Raw genomic sequence first — 18,770 nt, forward strand, 5'->3', positions numbered from 1 at the left:
GGTACTCTCACCATTAAACCTTCGTTGGCCTTTCACAAATTATTCTAGATTAAAATTAGACAAATCGGTTCAACCGTTCTCGAGTTTTAGCGAGACTAACGAACAACGATTATTTTATATATATATATATATATATATATATATATATATATATATATATATATATATATATATATATATATATATATAAAATAATCTATATAATATATATATATATATAGATAGAAGATAAAAGATAATTGGCCACGTACGAGTTAAAATAGTAAACGGAGGGTTTCGTACCACCAAATTTTAATTTTTCTTTTTTATTATTCGTTATCATAGCAGCCACAAAATTAAATGCATTGTGCATTGGGAAAATTCTAATTGTCTACCAATTACGATTCAATAGCTAAAATGAAGAACGTTAAAAATACCGGTTTCTTGTATTTTAACCTCCGTTCCATTTATTTTCAATTTATTAACCTTTATTATTATCTTATATATAAAATTCTCGTGTCACAATGTTAGTTACCGTACTCCTCCGAAACGGCTTTACCGATTTTCACCAAATTTTATATGCATATTCAGTAGGTCTGAGAATCGGCTACTATCTATTTTTCATACCCCTAAGTGATAAGGGTTGTTCACCCTTAACATTATTTTATTTATATGGCAACACAACGTTTGCCGTGTCAGCTACTAATCTGTAAAATGTCAAGTGTCTTTCTATTAAGTTTCTAAAGGTAGAGTTTATAACAGACCGACAGATAGTGAAGGCTTCGTAATGTAATCAATTTTTAGGGATCCGTACCCAAAGGGTAAAAACGAAACCCTAAAAATTATTTTAATCCCTTGCATTACATCAAGGGTTATAATTATTATACATTGAAAATAAAATATCCGTGGATTCATACAAATTTATATTTTTTTGAATTAAAAATAAAGAAAATTGTAGTTATCGCCAAAAAGCTAGTCCGCTCTGAAGTTGTTGCGAGCAGGTGTAGTCATACAATTTGTTATGGCGACGCGATTCATTTCTATGTTCAGAGCGGACTAGCAGTTTTACGCGGACTATACCTCTTTAAGTATATTATTGATGTCATCCTGGTTGAGTCCTGGATTCTTCAACTGCAACTCCTTGTAGAGGCGATCTTCCAGGTCATATGGCTCTAGGGTCCTGGATCGAACAAAATTAGTTTATATTAAAAACAAATACAAACAGTAATGGTTTGATGATGATGCATCAACTCATTACTGTGCCACTGCTGGGCACGGGTCTACTTTCAGAATGAGAAGGATTAGGCCATTGTCCACCGCGCTGGCCAACTGTGAATTGGTAGACTTCACATACCTTTGAATTTTTTTTTAAAGTTTTGTCAGGACAAATATTATCCTTACTAATATTATAAATCCGAAAGTAACTCTGTCTGTCTGTCTGTTTGGTTGTCTCTTCTTCACGCCTAAACCACTGAACCGATTTTAATGAAATTTTGTACAAAGATAGTCTGAGACCCGAGATAGGACATAGGATAGTTTTTATCCCGGAAATTCCACGGGAACTAGGGATGGCGATCTCAGATCGCTTAATCGGAGAATCGATCTTTTGGACCCAAAAGTCGATTATTTTAATCGATATTACTAAGGATTGAATCGTAAACTATGCATTTGATTAAGTGATGATCTTTAGCAAAGTCGTTGTTCATGAGCCCACGAAGGTTTCAGAGTTGGTACGACCAATTTTCGCCAGATGGCGCCACTTTCATTCCAATGAAGGTACGAATTTTCAGTTTTATGTATGTTAGAATGTCATATCATTTTCTCTGAAGCGCGGGCGAAGCCGCGGGAAATAACTAGTAAAAACTAAAGACAAAAAAGAACATACCTGGTGAGCAAGACGCCATCGTTGCACAGTATGAGCAGCGTGGGCAGTGGGGGCGGGGACACCGCGAAGCCCACCGGTGGGGAGGGTTGCCCAGCACCACTCGTACACACCAGGTGGCGCGCCGCACTTGGCCGGGAACATATTGCCGTTAGGATTGACTCCGTATCACCTGGAAGTTAATACACAATAAGTGATAACCTAGTGGTTAAGAAACTTCTCGATCGAGGGGTCCGAAGTTGAAATCCCAGGCAAGCATCTCAGATTTTTCAAAATTACGTTTATTGAATTAATTCCATTATCCATCAAATTTTAAAACTAAAATTAAGGCGTCAATCATCATTATAGTAAATCATAAAAAATATCAAAAATCTTTCAAAAAGTATACATTATAACAAAATTTATAAAACATACAAATTAAAAGCCAAACTATACTGTTGTTGAATTGTTTAAATTATTGCGTTGGTTTATTATTTTTCTTAGGATGATTACTTGATGTTATCATATGCAATTATTAAAGAGTAAAAATTGCTGAAAACAGGTATTTTGATGTTTTTATACTATTTACTTTGATTTTGAGTTACTGTTTTATGTGTTCTGAAAAATTATAAATAACAAGTTCTATCATATTGGGTTTTAAAAGCATATAATATAATGCTACTATTTATGCATATAATATGGTATGGTTATCCATATTATGAAAGAAATTCTTATGAAAGAAATATGTTTCCCTTACCCTCTGCGGCTAAGGCGTAGTCCTTCAAGTGGCCCAATATAGGCAGAGTGACCGCATGGACCCCACCCGCATGCATACAGGCGTACGTGTTGGGCGTGCACTGGAAACACATAAGGTCCAAAAAATATTTAATGAGCATGATGACAATTTTTTAAAAATCCCTTCTATAATGTACGAACCTGTGTACTGATTTCAAATATCCTATTATTTCGGCAATAAATTTAGTATTAACGAAAACAATAGTATCTTTTTATAGCTGTTTTGAATTAAGCGCGAAAACGCTCGCGGGTGTCATGGCGTCCGTTGGTGACGTCACACTAGATCATCCCATACAAAAGTTCAAGCAATTCAGTGACATAGCCAAAAATGACGTCATTCTCGTCCCGTTTGGCGTTTCAGACAAGATGGCCGACTGCAGTATTTGAAACTTTTATTTTATTGAAAATATTAAAGATATTTTTAAAACTGGGTCATTTTTGAGAATCCTTTCAATATATTGTTTTTACTTAGATCATTTATACTTTGTTATTTTAATACTGTCATCATGCCTATTAACTTATTTACTTATTAACCACCAAGACATCAGGTTTTTTTGTCAATTTATTATTTCAGTATATGTATGTGAAAATGAATTCAGTCTAAAATATGGCTTTAGTAGCCTAGAAAAAATGGCTTTAGTAGAATAATATTACTATTGTGTAAATAGCGAACTTATACAGGGTGAATTTTTAAAACGGGCCTTCAGGGCCAAATCCGAAACTATAAGGATTAGCGAAAAATGCTGAAAGGAGTTACGAGGCCGATTTTGATAAAAACTAAAACTGCATCATTAGTTTTTTAAAATATCTTTTTCCCTAGCCGGGTATCGAACGAGTTCATTTTTAAAAAAATTACACCCTCTATATTATTCCACCATCTGATAGTGTCGATTATAAGGATCAAATTCTGGGAAGTAATGTTATGTGACAAATTAAAGGAAAAGGAAAATTTTGAAGAAAATACATATTTTTCCATACATTGCCATACTAATCCTTAAGGATTATACATAACTAATGATTTATGTGTAATTCTTTAGAAACATACGTAAGTCATACCATTGAAGAATTTGTTGGTTAATCAACTAATTATTCGATGTTGTAACCGTGACATACGGCTTAGTATGAGAAAGTAATAGTTTGGCAAGTAAATTACCGCCGTTTTTAGGATTTATTTTTTAATAAAAATAGATAAGTGATTAAATAGTAAATTGTTATTGTTTGTTGTTTATAACTACGTTTCAACAGTAAATATAATTTTCTATATCTCTTTGTTTAGTTATCACTCGGATTTGACTCGAAAAAGACATTCTCGCAAATTGTCAATTTTACATCTGTATTAAACGAAACTCCGCCCAAAGCAAGTTAAATCTATTATAATGGTCCTAAAAGTAACCTTAACTAAGTCGGACATAAAAATATAAATTCTTGAAGAACAAAACGTCCATTTCGAATGATTTGAAACATTGAGCCAAAAAATTGTTAATACGCGAAATGTTTAAATTGATGAATGGCGGGAACTTAACTGCCAAATTAATATAAAAAATAATTATTTTCTTAAAATTGAGGCTTTTCCTTTAGTTTGTCATTTATCATTACTTCCCAGATTTTGATCCTTATAAGCAACACTATCAGATAGTGGAATAATATAGAGGGTGTATTTTTTTTCAAAATGAACTCGTTCGATTCCCGGCTAGGGAAAAAGTTATTTTAAAAAAGTAATGATGCAGTTTTAGTTTTTATCAAAATCGGCCTCGTAACTCCTTTCAGCATTTTTCGCTAATCCTTATAGTTTCGGATTTGGCCCTGAAGGCCCGTTTTAAAAATTCACCCTGTATAGTACATAATATCTACATATTTTATACGTTTTGTTTTCTTCAATAATCAAGCTATCCAATGTTTTCTGTCAAAAATCGACATTTACTTAATATTGGACTTTGTCAAATTTCAATCTTTGTTAGGTAAACATTAGATAGATAGATTATTAATAACGGGCGTTAATAAACTACTCACGTTGTAAAGGTGCACCGGGTAGCTGTAGTGCAGCATGTCGTCTGGGTTGAGCGTTATGTTCAGCTCCAACGCCTCCACTACGTAGAGGGCGTGGCCGTCCGCTTCGTTATCCGTAGGCTGTGATATAAGGAAATATAACAAATTAAATTACAAATCGAAAATATGTTTTTAGGAAAAATTAAATAATGAAATTACAAATCGAAAATATTTGTTTATATATAAAATTCTCGTGTCACAATGTTAGTTACCGTACTCCTCCGAAACGGCTTTACCGATTTTCACCAAATTTTATATGCATATTCAGGCCTGAGAATCGGCTACTATCTATTTTTCATACCCTAAGTGATAAGGGTTGTTCACCCTTAACATTTTTTATTTATATGGCAACACAACGTTTGCCGGGTCAACTAGTGTTTTTATAGAAACTATAGCAATTTAACCATTTTTTACTTTCGAGCCCATTTAATGTCGGCCTTGGCACGCTAACGTTGTCAAAAAAGTGGCAAGGGGGCGGAGTGTAGTGTTTCTCTCGTTGTGGACGAAAGTAGTGTTTTTTTTTAATAATATAGGAGTAGCAGACGAGCATGTAGTCCACCTGATGGTAAGTGGCTACTGCCGCCCATGGACATCTGTAATCAACCCCAGATGGGATTAGATATTCCTACCTGGGGTCGGCCACAGATGCGCCGCTACCCCTAAGGACTAAGCTGGAACGCCTCGGAAAAGTATGTCTCCTTTGCCACACCCTTTAAACCGGAACACAGCAGCGCCTAACACTGCTGTTATTACGTAGAAATAGGTGTGGCGGTGGTGCCGCCGGAGTTGAACCACAAGGGGGTTTACCACCTTCAAATATGCATTTACTTAATTTGACGAATCTGCAACATTGTACTTTTATTAGTCGTTATATTTTTTCTCGATTTATAATGTTTTTGCGATTAGACGAAGCGTGTAGAAAATTTGAAAAATGCAAAATAAAAATCCTGTGCCTGAACTACCTACTAAAGATATTTGATTGAAAATTTGTTTGGAGGCTTGGGAGATGAGTAGGTTCATGTGGTTATGTCCCTGTAGTTCCGGGACCAGAATAGGGTACGGGCTACGGTATCCTCTACCTATCGTAAGAGGGGACTAAAATGGGGCTTCCGGGGTTACGGGCGGCAAGAGTGGGAGCTCGAACCGTCCAGCAAGCAACCCCGGGAATGACGGCGGTGTGTGTGGCCGCATACCGTCGTGAACATCAAACGGTATGGTGAGCGTTACGCTCACCTGGGCAGAGCCCGACGGGGCAACGCGCCAAGAGGACTCCAGTTGCGTTCCGTTGAAGATCCCGGAGTCCTTTAGCAACGCCGAATACGGCCACCGGGGGGGTTTTAGTGCGGTAAGAGTCCCACATAACCCGGTCAGCGCCGCCACGCCGCACGACTCCGGCCGCAGTGGATACCGGACAGTACGACGGACAGGCACTGACCGCGGGCAGCAGCAGGCAGTGGTAGAGCGTGGCCGCGCACGTGGCGAGCACGACGAGCACGGGCGCGCCGCCGCCGCCCAGCGCCGCCACGCCGCACGACTCCGGCCGCAGTGGATACCGGACAGTACGACGGACAGGCACTGACCGCGGGCAGCAGCAGGCAGTGGTAGAGCGTGGCCGCGCACGTGGCGAGCACGACGAGCACGGGCGCGCCGCCGCCGCCCAGCGCCGCCACGCCGCACGACTCCGGCCGCAGTGGATACCGGACAGTACGACGGACAGGCACTGACCGCGGGCAGCAGCAGGCAGTGGTAGAGCGTGGCCGCGCACGTGGCGAGCACGACGAGCACGGGCGCGCCGCCGCCGCCCAGCGCCGCCACGCCGCACGACTCCGGCCGCAGTGGATACCGGACAGTACGACGGACAGGCACTGACCGCGGGCAGCAGCAGGCAGTGGTAGAGCGTGGCCGCGCACGTGGCGAGCACGACGAGCACGGGCGCGCCGCCGCCGCCCAGCGCCGCCACGCCGCACGACTCCGGCCGCAGTGGATACCGGACAGTACGACGGACAGGCACTGACCGCGGGCAGCAGCAGGCAGTGGTAGAGCGTGGCCGCGCACGTGGCGAGCACGACGAGCACGGGCGCGCCGCCGCCGCCCAGCGCCGCCACGCCGCACGACTCCGGCCGCAGTGGATACCGGACAGTACGACGGACAGGCACTGACCGCGGGCAGCAGCAGGCAGTGGTAGAGCGTGGCCGCGCACGTGGCGAGCACGACGAGCACGGGCGCGCCGCCGCCGCCCAGCGCCGCCACGCCGCACGACTCCGGCCGCAGTGGATACCGGACAGTACGACGGACAGGCACTGACCGCGGGCAGCAGCAGGCAGTGGTAGAGCGTGGCCGCGCACGTGGCGAGCACGACGAGCACGGGCGCGCCGCCGCCGCCCAGCGCCGCCACGCCGCACGACTCCGGCCGCAGTGGATACCGGACAGTACGACGGACAGGCACTGACCGCGGGCAGCAGCAGGCAGTGGTAGAGCGTGGCCGCGCACGTGGCGAGCACGACGAGCACGGGCGCGCCGCCGCCGCCCAGCGCCGCCACGCCGCACGACTCCGGCCGCAGTGGATACCGGACAGTACGACGGACAGGCACTGACCGCGGGCAGCAGCAGGCAGTGGTAGAGCGTGGCCGCGCACGTGGCGAGCACGACGAGCACGGGCGCGCCGCCGCCGCCCAGCGCCGCCACGCCGCACGACTCCGAGCCGTAGTTGTCCGCCGCCGGCGGGTACATCGCCAGCGGCGGCGACAGGCACGCTTGCAACACGCTGCGGGGGACAAACACAAATATTTAAGGGTTATAGTTCGCGCCAAACTGCTACTCCACTCTGAAGTTGTTGCGAGCAGATGCAGTCGTACAATTTGCGACTCGATTCATTTCTATATTCAGAGCGGACTAGCAGTTTTACGCGAAGTGTACAATGAAGATTGGTTTTGACCAAATAGATAATTGATGGCATTTGGCGAACAAATATTGTTTTAATAGTGTAAGCATGAAGGCAAATGTCCCTCTTGGGTACAGTCACTTCAACTTATGACAAACGTGTCTTGTCAGCCTTGTAAATATGTTATTTTTTTAACACTCTTGCTTTTAGCTCCTCTTCCGTGATCTCCGGTGGCCGTCCACAGCGCTGTGTAGAGGACTTCGAGATCTCCGACGGAACACAACTGGAGTCCTCCAAGCGTGATGCCCCGACGGACTTCACCCAGGTGAGATTGAATCACCGCACCGTCTGGTGTATACGACGGTATGCGACCACAGATACCGCCGTCCTTCCCGGGTCGCTTACTGGACAGTTCGAGCTCCCACCATTGCCGCCCGTAACTCCATGCGACCTATCAGCAAGCTTAGTGTAGCACATCAGCTCCAACCCAATCTCTCTCCAACCACCACTGACCTGTTCCCCTCCAGCTCGCAGGTCATGAGGTGCACGTCCCCCTCGCCGCTGAGCACGAGCAGCCGCTCCGAGTCCGGCAGCGGCGTGAAGTCCACCGCCGCGTCGCCCAGCCCCGCCTGCAGCGTGCGCCCCAGCGAGCCGCACGCCTTGCGACCTATAGAGAATGTCTTCACCAACTTCGGGCCCGCTTTGAGAGCTATGTTGTAGAGCCTGGAAATTTATGAATAATAGATATAGGAAAATATGACACATAAAAATAATGTATAGAGAGCTTTATTGGTCAGTGTTCTGGCTTTATTTTTATCAAATGAATTGTGTGGCCCTACCAAACCTCATTTAAAGACTCCCCGTTCCCTTGAATTAACATTTTATTTTAAAAAATGCTACTCAGAAAATTCTTGATTTCAAATAAAAAAAAATATACTTTAAAAAAAATACTAAAAGATAAAAGATTCAGCTCGAACAATTAAATATCAATAGGTAATTAATTTCGTATTGAAATCTGAACTAAGGTTCATACTGATCACACACATGCCACATAATCTAAGAATTACATGTTACCAAATAAAATTTGAAAGAAAAACACCGTTTATAGCAAGCAAATTGACACGTTTGTGCAAATGTTTGTGCCGTGTGGCTCCGGCGGCGAATAGACCACCCCATGCCTGCCCGTGGGTGTCGTAGAAGCCGACTAAGGGCATCTACCGGGTAGATGGGTAGCAGCGTCTACTCGGGCATTTAACATCTTACTGCGACGGTCCCACTGGTAGCTGGGTCTGACACCGCCTGGCGTAATTCCCAAAGGTGTCCCGCTTGGTGGTAAGGTCTCTTCGTGGGATCTGCCTGGCTAGCTACCACCCTCAGGCCGGAGTCTACCGCTAATAACGACTCGTCGTGTTTCGGTAGTGCGCCTGGGAGCCAGTTCATCCCTTTATCCCCCTTCCCATCCTCTTGTGGTGCTTCCGACGGCGTACCTCTCGGGTCCGGTAGGTCTCTTTAAGCGTCGTTGCTCCCGGGGGCGTGGTGTATTGGCGCGGGGGCCAGGGAGACCCGGTGAAACGGTTGTCCGCTGGCCGCCCGCCGGTTAGTTGGGGACCCGAACCCGGGTAACACCGTCAACCTCTGGCCCGGGAGGCTGTCCCGCCAACCGGCGAAAAATCCCGTGGCACGATTACCCTGCCGGAGTAAGAGACCGGAGTGGAGCCGGGTAGTCGTGCACGGGGGGGACCGGGGGCCCTTCCGTCCCCCGCGCCAGCATCCCACATTACCTCTGTGAACACGCCGCTACGAGACCCGCACTTTGTCCCGTGAGGCGGCGACGGAGCACCGCAAATCCTTTCTAATTCCTACGCTCTTCAAAAACCACCATGAAACGGCAGCTAAAAAGGAAAAAGTTATGCACAGCGGCGACCTCCTCCACACTTACTGTGGACATGTGCAACATCAGGGGGCTCCATTCCAATCTGGATGCCGTCCATCACCACCTTGAGACGGCAAAGCCGGCTTTCCTCTTTTTGACGGAGACGCAGATATCGCCCTCGGGCGATACCTCGTATTTAGATTACCCCGGCTATAGTTTAGAACATGCCTTTAGGCGTCGAGCCGGGGTATGTGTGTATGTTCGGGGCGATATCTGCTGCCGCCGTCTCAGCTGCCTTGAAGACAAGGACCTATCTCTGTTGTGGGTGCGCGTAGATATTGGGGGGCATACCCGCGTCTACGCGTGCCTATATAGGTCCTATAGCGGAGATGAAGAGACAACTCGATTATTCGAGCACGTCCAGTGGGCGACTGACAGAATGCTGCAGCAGTGTCCTTCGGCGGAGTTGGTGATTCTGGGTGACTTTAATGGCCACCACATTGAGTGGCTGGGCTCCCGAACCACTGACTTTGCCGGAAGAACTGCGTATGAGTTCTCCTTGGCATATGGGCTCTCCCAGGTCGTACCCGGTCATACTAGGGTACCTGATATAGAGACCCATACTGCGTCTTTGCTAGATCTTCTGCTGACCAACCGTCCCGAGGACTACCAAGTGATGGTCAAGGCTCCCCTTGGATCTTCTGACCATTGCTTGGTAAGTTCTTCTGTGCCCTTGTCGCGTCCCACGGGGGCTCGACCTCCGGGGAAGCGACAAGTTTGGCACTACAGGTCAGCAGATTGGGACGCGTTCCGGGAATTCCTGGCCTCGTACCCGTGGAGGCAGCTGTGCTTCGTCTCGGGTGATCCTAGCACGTGCGCTGACTCTGTAGCCGACGTAATACGGCAGGGTATGGAATGCTTCATTCCAAACTCTGTCGTGTCCGTCGGTGGACGGAGTCAGCCCTGGTTTGATGGGTCTTGCGCTAAGGCATCACGTCATAAGCAAGAGGCCTACCAAGCCTGGGCGTCAGCGCACGCATGCAAGGATCCGAAGACCTCCGAGCTACGAACCGCCCTTAACGCTACCTCCCGATCAGCAAAGAAGCATATGGCCAAGGCGAAGTCTAGGCACGTTGGCAGAATTGGCGAGCGATTACTTGGTTACCCCTCCGGGAGTCGAGCCTTTTGGTCGCTAGCCAAAGCTGTTGAAGGTAATTTCTGTCGCTCCTCACTACCGCCCCTGCGGAAATCAGATGATTCTCTGGCCCATACTGCAAAGGGAAAAGCCGATCTTCTGGGCACTCTCTTTGCCTCAAACTCGACTCTCGATGACATGGGGGCCACACCGCCGACCATCCCGCGGTGTGAGAGTTCTATGCCTAATATACGCTTTACGCAGAAAGCTGTCAGGCGAGCTCTATTGTCCCTTGATGTCAAGAAGTCGAGTGGGCCGGATGAAATCCCCGCGGTGGTGCTGAAGACGTGTGCTCCCGAATTGACTCCCATCTTAACGCGCTTATTCTCGCTTTCCTATACCACAGGACAAGTACCGTCTTCGTGGAAGGTAGCCCTCGTTCACCCGATTCCCAAAAAGGGTGACCGCAGTGACCCGGCTAATTACAGGCCTATAGCGATCACCTCCCTGCTCTCAAAGGTTATGGAGCGTGTTGTTAATACCCAGCTCCTGAGGTACCTCGAGGATCACCGGCTGATCAGCGATCACCAATACGGTTTCCGCAAGGGCCGTTCAGCTGGTGATCTTTTGGTGTATCTCACACACCGATGGGCGCAAGCCATTGAGAGTAATGGTGAGGCTTTGGCAGTTAGCCTAGACATCGCTAAGGCCTTTGACCGGGTCTGGCACAGGGCCCTTCTCGCGAAGCTTCCATCTTACGGTCTTCCCGAGAGGCTGTGCACATGGGTAGCCAGTTTTCTGTCTGAGCGGCAAATCAAAGTCGTAGTAGACGGGTGCTGCTCAGACACGAAGCATGTTAACGCTGGCGTGCCCCAGGGCTCTGTCCTCTCTCCCACGCTATTCATTCTGCATATCAATGACATGTTGCAAAAAACTAGCAGCATTCATTGCTATGCAGATGATAGTACGGGAGATGCTGTGTATACAGGCCGTGCAAACACCTCTCGGACTCTCGTGGAGGAAAGCAGAATCCGACTTTTGTCTGAAATCGAAGACTCTCTGGAGCAGGTCTCGACATGGGGTCGACTTAATCTTGTTGAGTTTAACCCCACGTAGACACAAGTCTGCGCGTTTACCGCTAAAAAAACCCCATTCGTCATAGCGCCACGGTTCCAAGGTATTCCACTCACCATTGATAAAAGTGTGGGGATCCTGGGAGTTGACATATCGTGTGACGTGCAGTTCCGGTGTCATTTGGACGTTAAGGCCAAGTTGGCATCAAGAAAGCTGGGCGTCCTGAACAGAGCGAAGCAGTACTTCACTGCGGGGCAACTCCTTCTGTTGTATAAGGCTCAAGTGAGACCTCACATGGAGTACTGCTCCCATCTCTGGGCAGGGGCGCCCCAATACCAACTTAACCCACTTGACTCCGTGCAAAAACGCGCGATCCGAATCGTCAACGACCCCAGGACCTCCGATCGGTTAGAACCTTTAAGCTTGCGGAGGGACATAGGTTCCCTCTGTGTGTTCTACCGGCTTTACAATGGTGAGTGCTCCGAGGAACTATTTGACCTGATGCCTACGTCACCATTCCTCCATCGCACCACTCGCCGAAGGATGAAGTTCCATCCACACCAACTGGACCCGTGGCGGTCCTCCACAGTTCGGTTTGCACGGACATTCTTGCCACGAACGTGCAAGATGTGGAATGAACTTCCTCCTGAGGTATTCCCAGAGCGCTATGACATGGGGCTCTTCAAAAAAGGTGCAAAAAGAGCTCTCCTTCAAAGCCGGCGATGCATGCTCTGGTGTTGCAAATGTTCATAGGCGACGTTGACTACTTTCCATCAGGTAGCACGTCTGCTTTATCGTTAGGCTCAAACATATAAAAAAAAAAAAAAAAAACGTTCTAAGTGGGTTATATTTTTTAATACTTATCTGAAACTACGTGATATGTCTTACCTGATAGTGTTATCAGAGACGAGCACCAGGAGATGCGAGAAGGACGTCGGGTGCCAGTGGACCCGGCGCACCTCGCTCAGGGAGTACAGGTACCTCTCGTCCAGACTGTAGCTCCTGGAATTACAATGGGGAATATTCTTCTAATAATTGACCAAGTGAGAGTCAAACTCGCACACGTTGGGTTCCATACCACCGAATATTAATTTATTGTTTATATTTAATAGTTGTTATCATAGCAGTCATAGTCTAGTCATATTTTTTATGGTACTGTTTTTGTATTTATATTTTTGTTTTTTCTTTTTTGTATATATGTACATTCTGTAAATATTTTTTTTAGTTTTTAAATTGTATTCGTGTTTACTATGTTTTATTATTTATGAATAAATGATTGAATCATAGAAATTAATGTATTGTGATAATTTGAACTGTCTATCTAATACGGTTCAATAGATAAAGCAAAAAAGTCTATTATTACTGTTTAATAGATAAAGCCCTGTGACAACAAACACACTGATAAACAGCGGTGACCTAGTAATAGGGTTCCATTTTTACGCTAAGGGATACGGAACCCTAAAAAGCCAGTAAAAACGGAGACGACAAAAACAAATCATTCCACCGTGCGATTAACCACCGCATTATCATCGAAGGTGCGGTACCTTGCCCGGTATTTATCACACGTAATGAATGAATCCTTTTTTCACGCCGATTATGGCTCCAGTTTAAAAACCACCTGCCCTGCGCCCTCCTGCGCTCTCGCTGACCGCGGGGGGTGGGGGTGGGGTTCCTCTGAACGCGGCGTACAAAATTATCCGTAGTCTGACTTACTTATGTTTACTAAGGTCGAGAACTTAAAAGTGCGTTTCCTACACTTACACACGTGCACAAAAATTACAAAAGTACACGCACAAGCACAAAAAAGTTATATGTACATGAATACCCAATAAAAACTAAAAAAGCGGATTGAAATGCAAAACCTTGTACAGCTTTAATCGGTTTATCAAGAAGCATGAATATTTGCAGATACAATATGTTTTCCATGTCATATAGGACAATTTATAAATAAGCTTAAATATAGAGATTGTAAAATTATAGTTTTAGCATAGTTTAAATACCTGACGTACAAACTTACAAAGAATAGCACATAAGACCTACTCACAGTTAACTGTACTGTTACCATGAATTTTCAAAACATCCCGCAATTTTACGTTACGTTTACTCAATCCATTATTCTGTTCCGATTGCTTAGTAGACTGATTAAACGTAACAATAAGTAAGTGCTCAAGTCTTTTTGTCTACCTCACATGTTCGCAAAAAAGAGAGACAAAACATAAAGCGCCATTTGTCAATTTAGACATTTAATGTTACGTTACTGACACTATAGTTCTGATACAATCCGCTAGGGGCGCTGATTGGAAATTGTATGGGCAAATACGTAAACAAATACCAAAACAGTCATATTTGTCAAAATGTAAAAACTCATTGGAAGGGTACTGGGCTGTAGATTCAAAGATTCAGTACATACATGCATACGTTCGAAAAACATTACCTTCCGCAGTTCCAATACTACCAATGACTACTTAGTTTTAATTTAAACTAAACACAAGAAATGTAAACTATTTAAAAATCATTTGCCGCCTGCACTTCCGTCCGCTCGCTGACCGCGAAGGGAGAGTGGGGTGGCCGGACCCTAAATATCTTCTATGATTTGAGTTTGTTTGTATTAAACTGTTATATTTTCGCGAACAATTGACAATATTATGTTATATTTGTAACATGCCTATTCTTTTTCTGTTTTTTTTAAACAAAATTAGTAATGTACTTCTACTATCATTTAACGTGGAAACTTAATTCGTGTTTTTGCGTAAAAGTTTGAAAATCAAGAGATATCGTGAGTAATTTACAGCCGGATGAATGAATAAAACATTAAAGATAAGATTTTCATTTCTGAGGATTTTTTTTCCCAATGAACAAATATATTACATATTATTTATTTACATTTACTTTACATAATACCAAGACTGAACTATAAACTGATTTTTTACATTGTCCAGCATTTAAAAGGAAGGTGGTTTGTATCTTTCAAATTTGCTAAGAAACTGTTCCTGATTATGTTAATAAAGTAGCAACTAACTTTATAAATACACTATGTATGTATATATAAATCAAATGTCACCAACACGCATACGAGTACAATTCCTTTGAACCCCGTTAAAAAGATAACGGGGATGCGTGAAGCGAGACGACGTAATTAGTTACCCGCAGACCGCATAAAGGGCATCGAAGAAAAACCGACGGCGACCACGGCGCCACCTATATAAATCACCGGATTTTTGCATACCAAAAGGGAGGCGAACCATTTTTTCCCACCTAACCCCAAAAAATAGAATTACAACCGCGCACATTAGAACAAACGCTTTACAAATAGGGGGCCGCCGGTGTCTCCGGAACAAAAACCGATAAAAAGCGGCGTAAAGGTTCCGATCCGGTAAAAAATAAGAATCGGACAATGCCGCCGCGGCCGGCGGTCAACCTATACGCGAGTCCAGTTTTTTTACGAGCCGCCCTTTGTCCTTCCGGGCCTCTTTTTTAAATAGATCAGAGAGGGCAAGTAAAGACCGACGGACGGACATCCACCCCTGAAATATTATTGTGGATTTTTCTGCTCGGCATTCATAAATATTTCGGGCGATCCGACCCCCACACCCCCGGCCGAATCGCCGTAGAATTATAAATTCGGTTAATAAAATATGATACGATAAAGCCGCTTTTTTACTCCGCCGCGCGGACCTCTATTATATTTTGTTTAATTTAAATATGAATAATTAAATTTAAAAAGGAAATCTCGGGGCTAATGAAATTTTTGTTTTCGAGATAATGAATTGAAAACACGTCGCCGGCGCGGTGTCGCTGTTATTCTTCACTCGCGCTCATTCGGATTCAGGCTACGTTTTTGAAAAAAAAAATGGCGGACGAAAAAAATATATTTTAATGTATTAATTACGACGATGAATTCTATTTTTCCAAGCTTATCTTACCCGTTGGCGCGATGCCCCGCGCGCGCGGTGTCTACTTATCCCCAACGTACCTATATTATTTTTAAAATACCAAGAGTTCTCCGTTAAAATATTTTTACGTACGTAGCATTCGTTCGTTCACAGGTAATATTAAGGAAGTAAGGCGAATCCTAGTGCTTCATACGGGTATGGCGGGTGTTCGACTAAAGTTCGTTTTATTCTCCGTTCTACAGATTTATGTTCAGCCATTCTTGAGGAAGTTTTATGTTGTTTCTAGGATGTTTCGGATCTATCTTAACAACGCACGATTATTATCTTGTGTACAACATTTTTTGCTTTGACCCCAAAAATATTGACTCATTTGCGCCTGTTACTATTAATCAACCTTCATAAATTTTTGCCTATTACAGTTAGAAAGAAGATTTAGGTGGGCAAGAATTGTAATCTTATGAACATTTTTAGGCAAGGCAAACATTGATTTTATAACTAATGTCTTAAACATTTTATATTTAGCAATCATTTGAATCAAATACCTATTGTAGCAAAAAAAAATGAGAAACAAATAAAAACTTAAATCGACGATTGTAACTGGGATGCAGGTAAACATTTACTAAAAGTAATCTGCACAACCCTTTCTCAGCCGTACCTAATGACCAATGTTTATCAGCGGATTGCCAAGAAAAAGACAAAAAGCACAAAACGACCGATCCACAAACCCGACCTTTAATCAACAACAATCGCGATCGGGGAAACGCCGAGGAAAAAAATAATAAAATAACACGCGCCGAGGAGTATTAAGCGAAAAACATCGATCCCAACCGCCGAGACCGCACAGGATTAAAATCGTAACGAACGCACAAAAATATTCAAATACAATACTAACAAATTGATACAAACACTCATTAGGCGAGGATCGGAAGGCGGCCGGGGGTGGCGGCCCCCAGCCGGCGAGCGTCCGATCTCAGCGAACATTACAATCCACATCCAACGTACAAATATTATCTAAAATTCCTTCTCATTTATAATCCTTTTGTGTCCTCGACGCGGTGTCCTCCGTCAAATCCCCCACCCGTCCCCCGGAGGGTTGGGGGGAGGGGGGGTATTTTTATATTTTTAATCGCGTCGGGCATTATCCAAATGGACATTGGTGGCCGCAGTCGCACGACCGCTGCCGTCTCGATGATAAATTCTTTCGTTCGACATCTCCGGTCGCGCGATGTTTTGTTTCGTCCCTTCCTTTATTGTCGGCTCACGTTACCATTAATTACACTCGATTTGTCTGCGGTTGACTGGCGGGCATTCTTCTTCTTTCCGCTTCTTTCTTCGACTATTAAAAACGGTCGCGCGGTTTTTTCTACCCCCTCACCAGCAAATGAGGATTGATTGTGGCAATCCGCGATCGTTCGATGCAGATCCGAGTGCTTTATTGAATTCGACGTCGTCCGCCCTAATGCTTATTTATGATTGATGCTCTTGACGTTTGAAGAATTGCTACCTTTTATTTCAGAAATGTTATCCGTTATTGTCTCTATTATTACTTTATTTCTGTATATTAAGAATAAAATAATAACAATATGGTTGTAGATATGAATCTATTCTGGAATCTTAAGGAATAAAATATTCACCTGGGAATTCATCTGGGAGTAAGGATGTACCCCCGCCAAGTCTAAGCTATTATGATTTAACTGAATTCAATGCAGTATTTAGCATGGTTTTCATAAATTTTACCAAGAAACAAGAACACAACATTGGTACTGAGAGCTGCTATGATGTAGATGCAGCAACCATATTATGTCTCCACAATTGAACATGAAGGATAAGGATATGTTCCTAGATTAAAACTCTTTTTAGTCATGTCTCTTCAGTTCATTTATCAAGTGTTTTGTTTCTATGTTTAAGTTTAATTATTTTTTGTTTGATTATATCAAATTGTATTATTTTATTATTTTCCATTATTTTCCTTCTTTGAAAGATAATAGGATCAGTCCTGGTTTGACCAGGGAGATACTACCGCCACGCCTATTTCTAGCGTGAAGAAATTATTTGTTATTTTTAATATTATTTGGATATGAGATGACTATCTTAATCCGGAGACGTGATGATGCATTTAAAATCGACTTCAAGTACAATTCCTGTTTTACATGGACTTGGTTACACTTGTTTTTGGGCGGCAATGATCTTTTTGCCATTAAGTGGACTGCATGCTTGAACATGGATTAAATTAATAAAACTCAAACACTAATCAATGGCATGGCAGCTGAAATCTCGCCCAACATTTTCTTGTGCAACCACATGAGCACAAAGATTTTGGAAAGTCGATTCCTAAGAGACTAGAGAATTTTAGGTAGTCAATTAATAAAAAATTAAAATTACGCGTACACTTCACAGCACACTCTCGTTATAAACCAACTAGTGACAACAAACAAAGATACGACTTAACCCATTTAAATCGAACCGCTTCAAATCCAATTAGCATATTCATCCACTAGCGACCCCTTGCCAAAAACGAAACAATACCGAAGTCCGCCCCCGAACAACAAGAACAATATCTTCCGTGACATAAAACCCAAAAAAAAAAGTTTAATGGAACCGAAATCCGGCGACCGATAAACATTAAAAACCCCTCAATATATTATACAATTGAAAATATAGATGATCCCTTTATAACGGTGGAACGAACAGTCCTTGCGGTGGGGTCGACCACTTTGCATATAGAAAAGCGATCCGTCCTCCGGTGGCCGGTGAAAAACGTCGGAAAATACATCGGAAAAACGATGGAAAAATGCAACGGGCTGAGGCAAGAATTAATGGTGCGAAACTTTCGTCCGAGCGGCGAGTTCCCGACGAATTTATGTGCGCTCACGTGCCCGCCCTCGGCCTACTGTCGTGTGCGTGGACCAACTAAAACATAGACTCCTAGTGTAAGACGTAACTCCTAATAGACACACTCGATCGTATTACTACTGTTGTAGTATTAAATGGAGTATCTTGCATTAGGCAAGACAGCTCGCAAGACCTAATGCAGGTCACACCTTTGGATGTTTCCGCAATTGAATACATTAAATAAAGTCTACGAGACATATTCTCTGATACTAGATATAATTTTTTCTGTTAATGTAAACAGTACATACATATATGTAAATATAAGGCATATTTCTTTTTTTATAATAAAGGAGTAGCAAACGGGTATGCAGTTCACCTTAAGTAGCTACTGGCGACCACGG

The 18,770-nt window shown here is 43.9% G+C and overlaps 1 protein-coding gene across 1 annotated transcript in view; it reads right to left on the reverse strand.

The window, feature by feature from the left end:
* mbo (Nuclear pore complex protein Nup88) overlaps positions 1-18,770 on the reverse strand; it is a 129,872-nt gene that overhangs the window by 5,874 nt on the left and 105,228 nt on the right. The window contains exons 3-9 of the mRNA XM_073078573.1: positions 12,533-12,646; positions 8,076-8,285; positions 7,277-7,445; positions 4,646-4,762; positions 2,598-2,697; positions 1,865-2,033; positions 1,060-1,159 (exon numbers count right to left, since the gene is read on the reverse strand). Coding sequence (XP_072934674.1) covers positions 1,060-1,159; positions 1,865-2,033; positions 2,598-2,697; positions 4,646-4,762; positions 7,277-7,445; positions 8,076-8,285; positions 12,533-12,646 — 979 coding nt within the window. The remainder of the gene's footprint in view (positions 1-1,059; positions 1,160-1,864; positions 2,034-2,597; positions 2,698-4,645; positions 4,763-7,276; positions 7,446-8,075; positions 8,286-12,532; positions 12,647-18,770) is intronic.

Source organism: Epargyreus clarus, unplaced genomic scaffold (assembly GCF_041222505.1).
Source record: "Epargyreus clarus isolate Ecla_fem2 unplaced genomic scaffold, WU_Ecla_fem_2.2 ptg000012l, whole genome shotgun sequence".
In the NCBI taxonomy this organism is placed as follows: domain Eukaryota; kingdom Metazoa; phylum Arthropoda; class Insecta; order Lepidoptera; family Hesperiidae; genus Epargyreus; species Epargyreus clarus.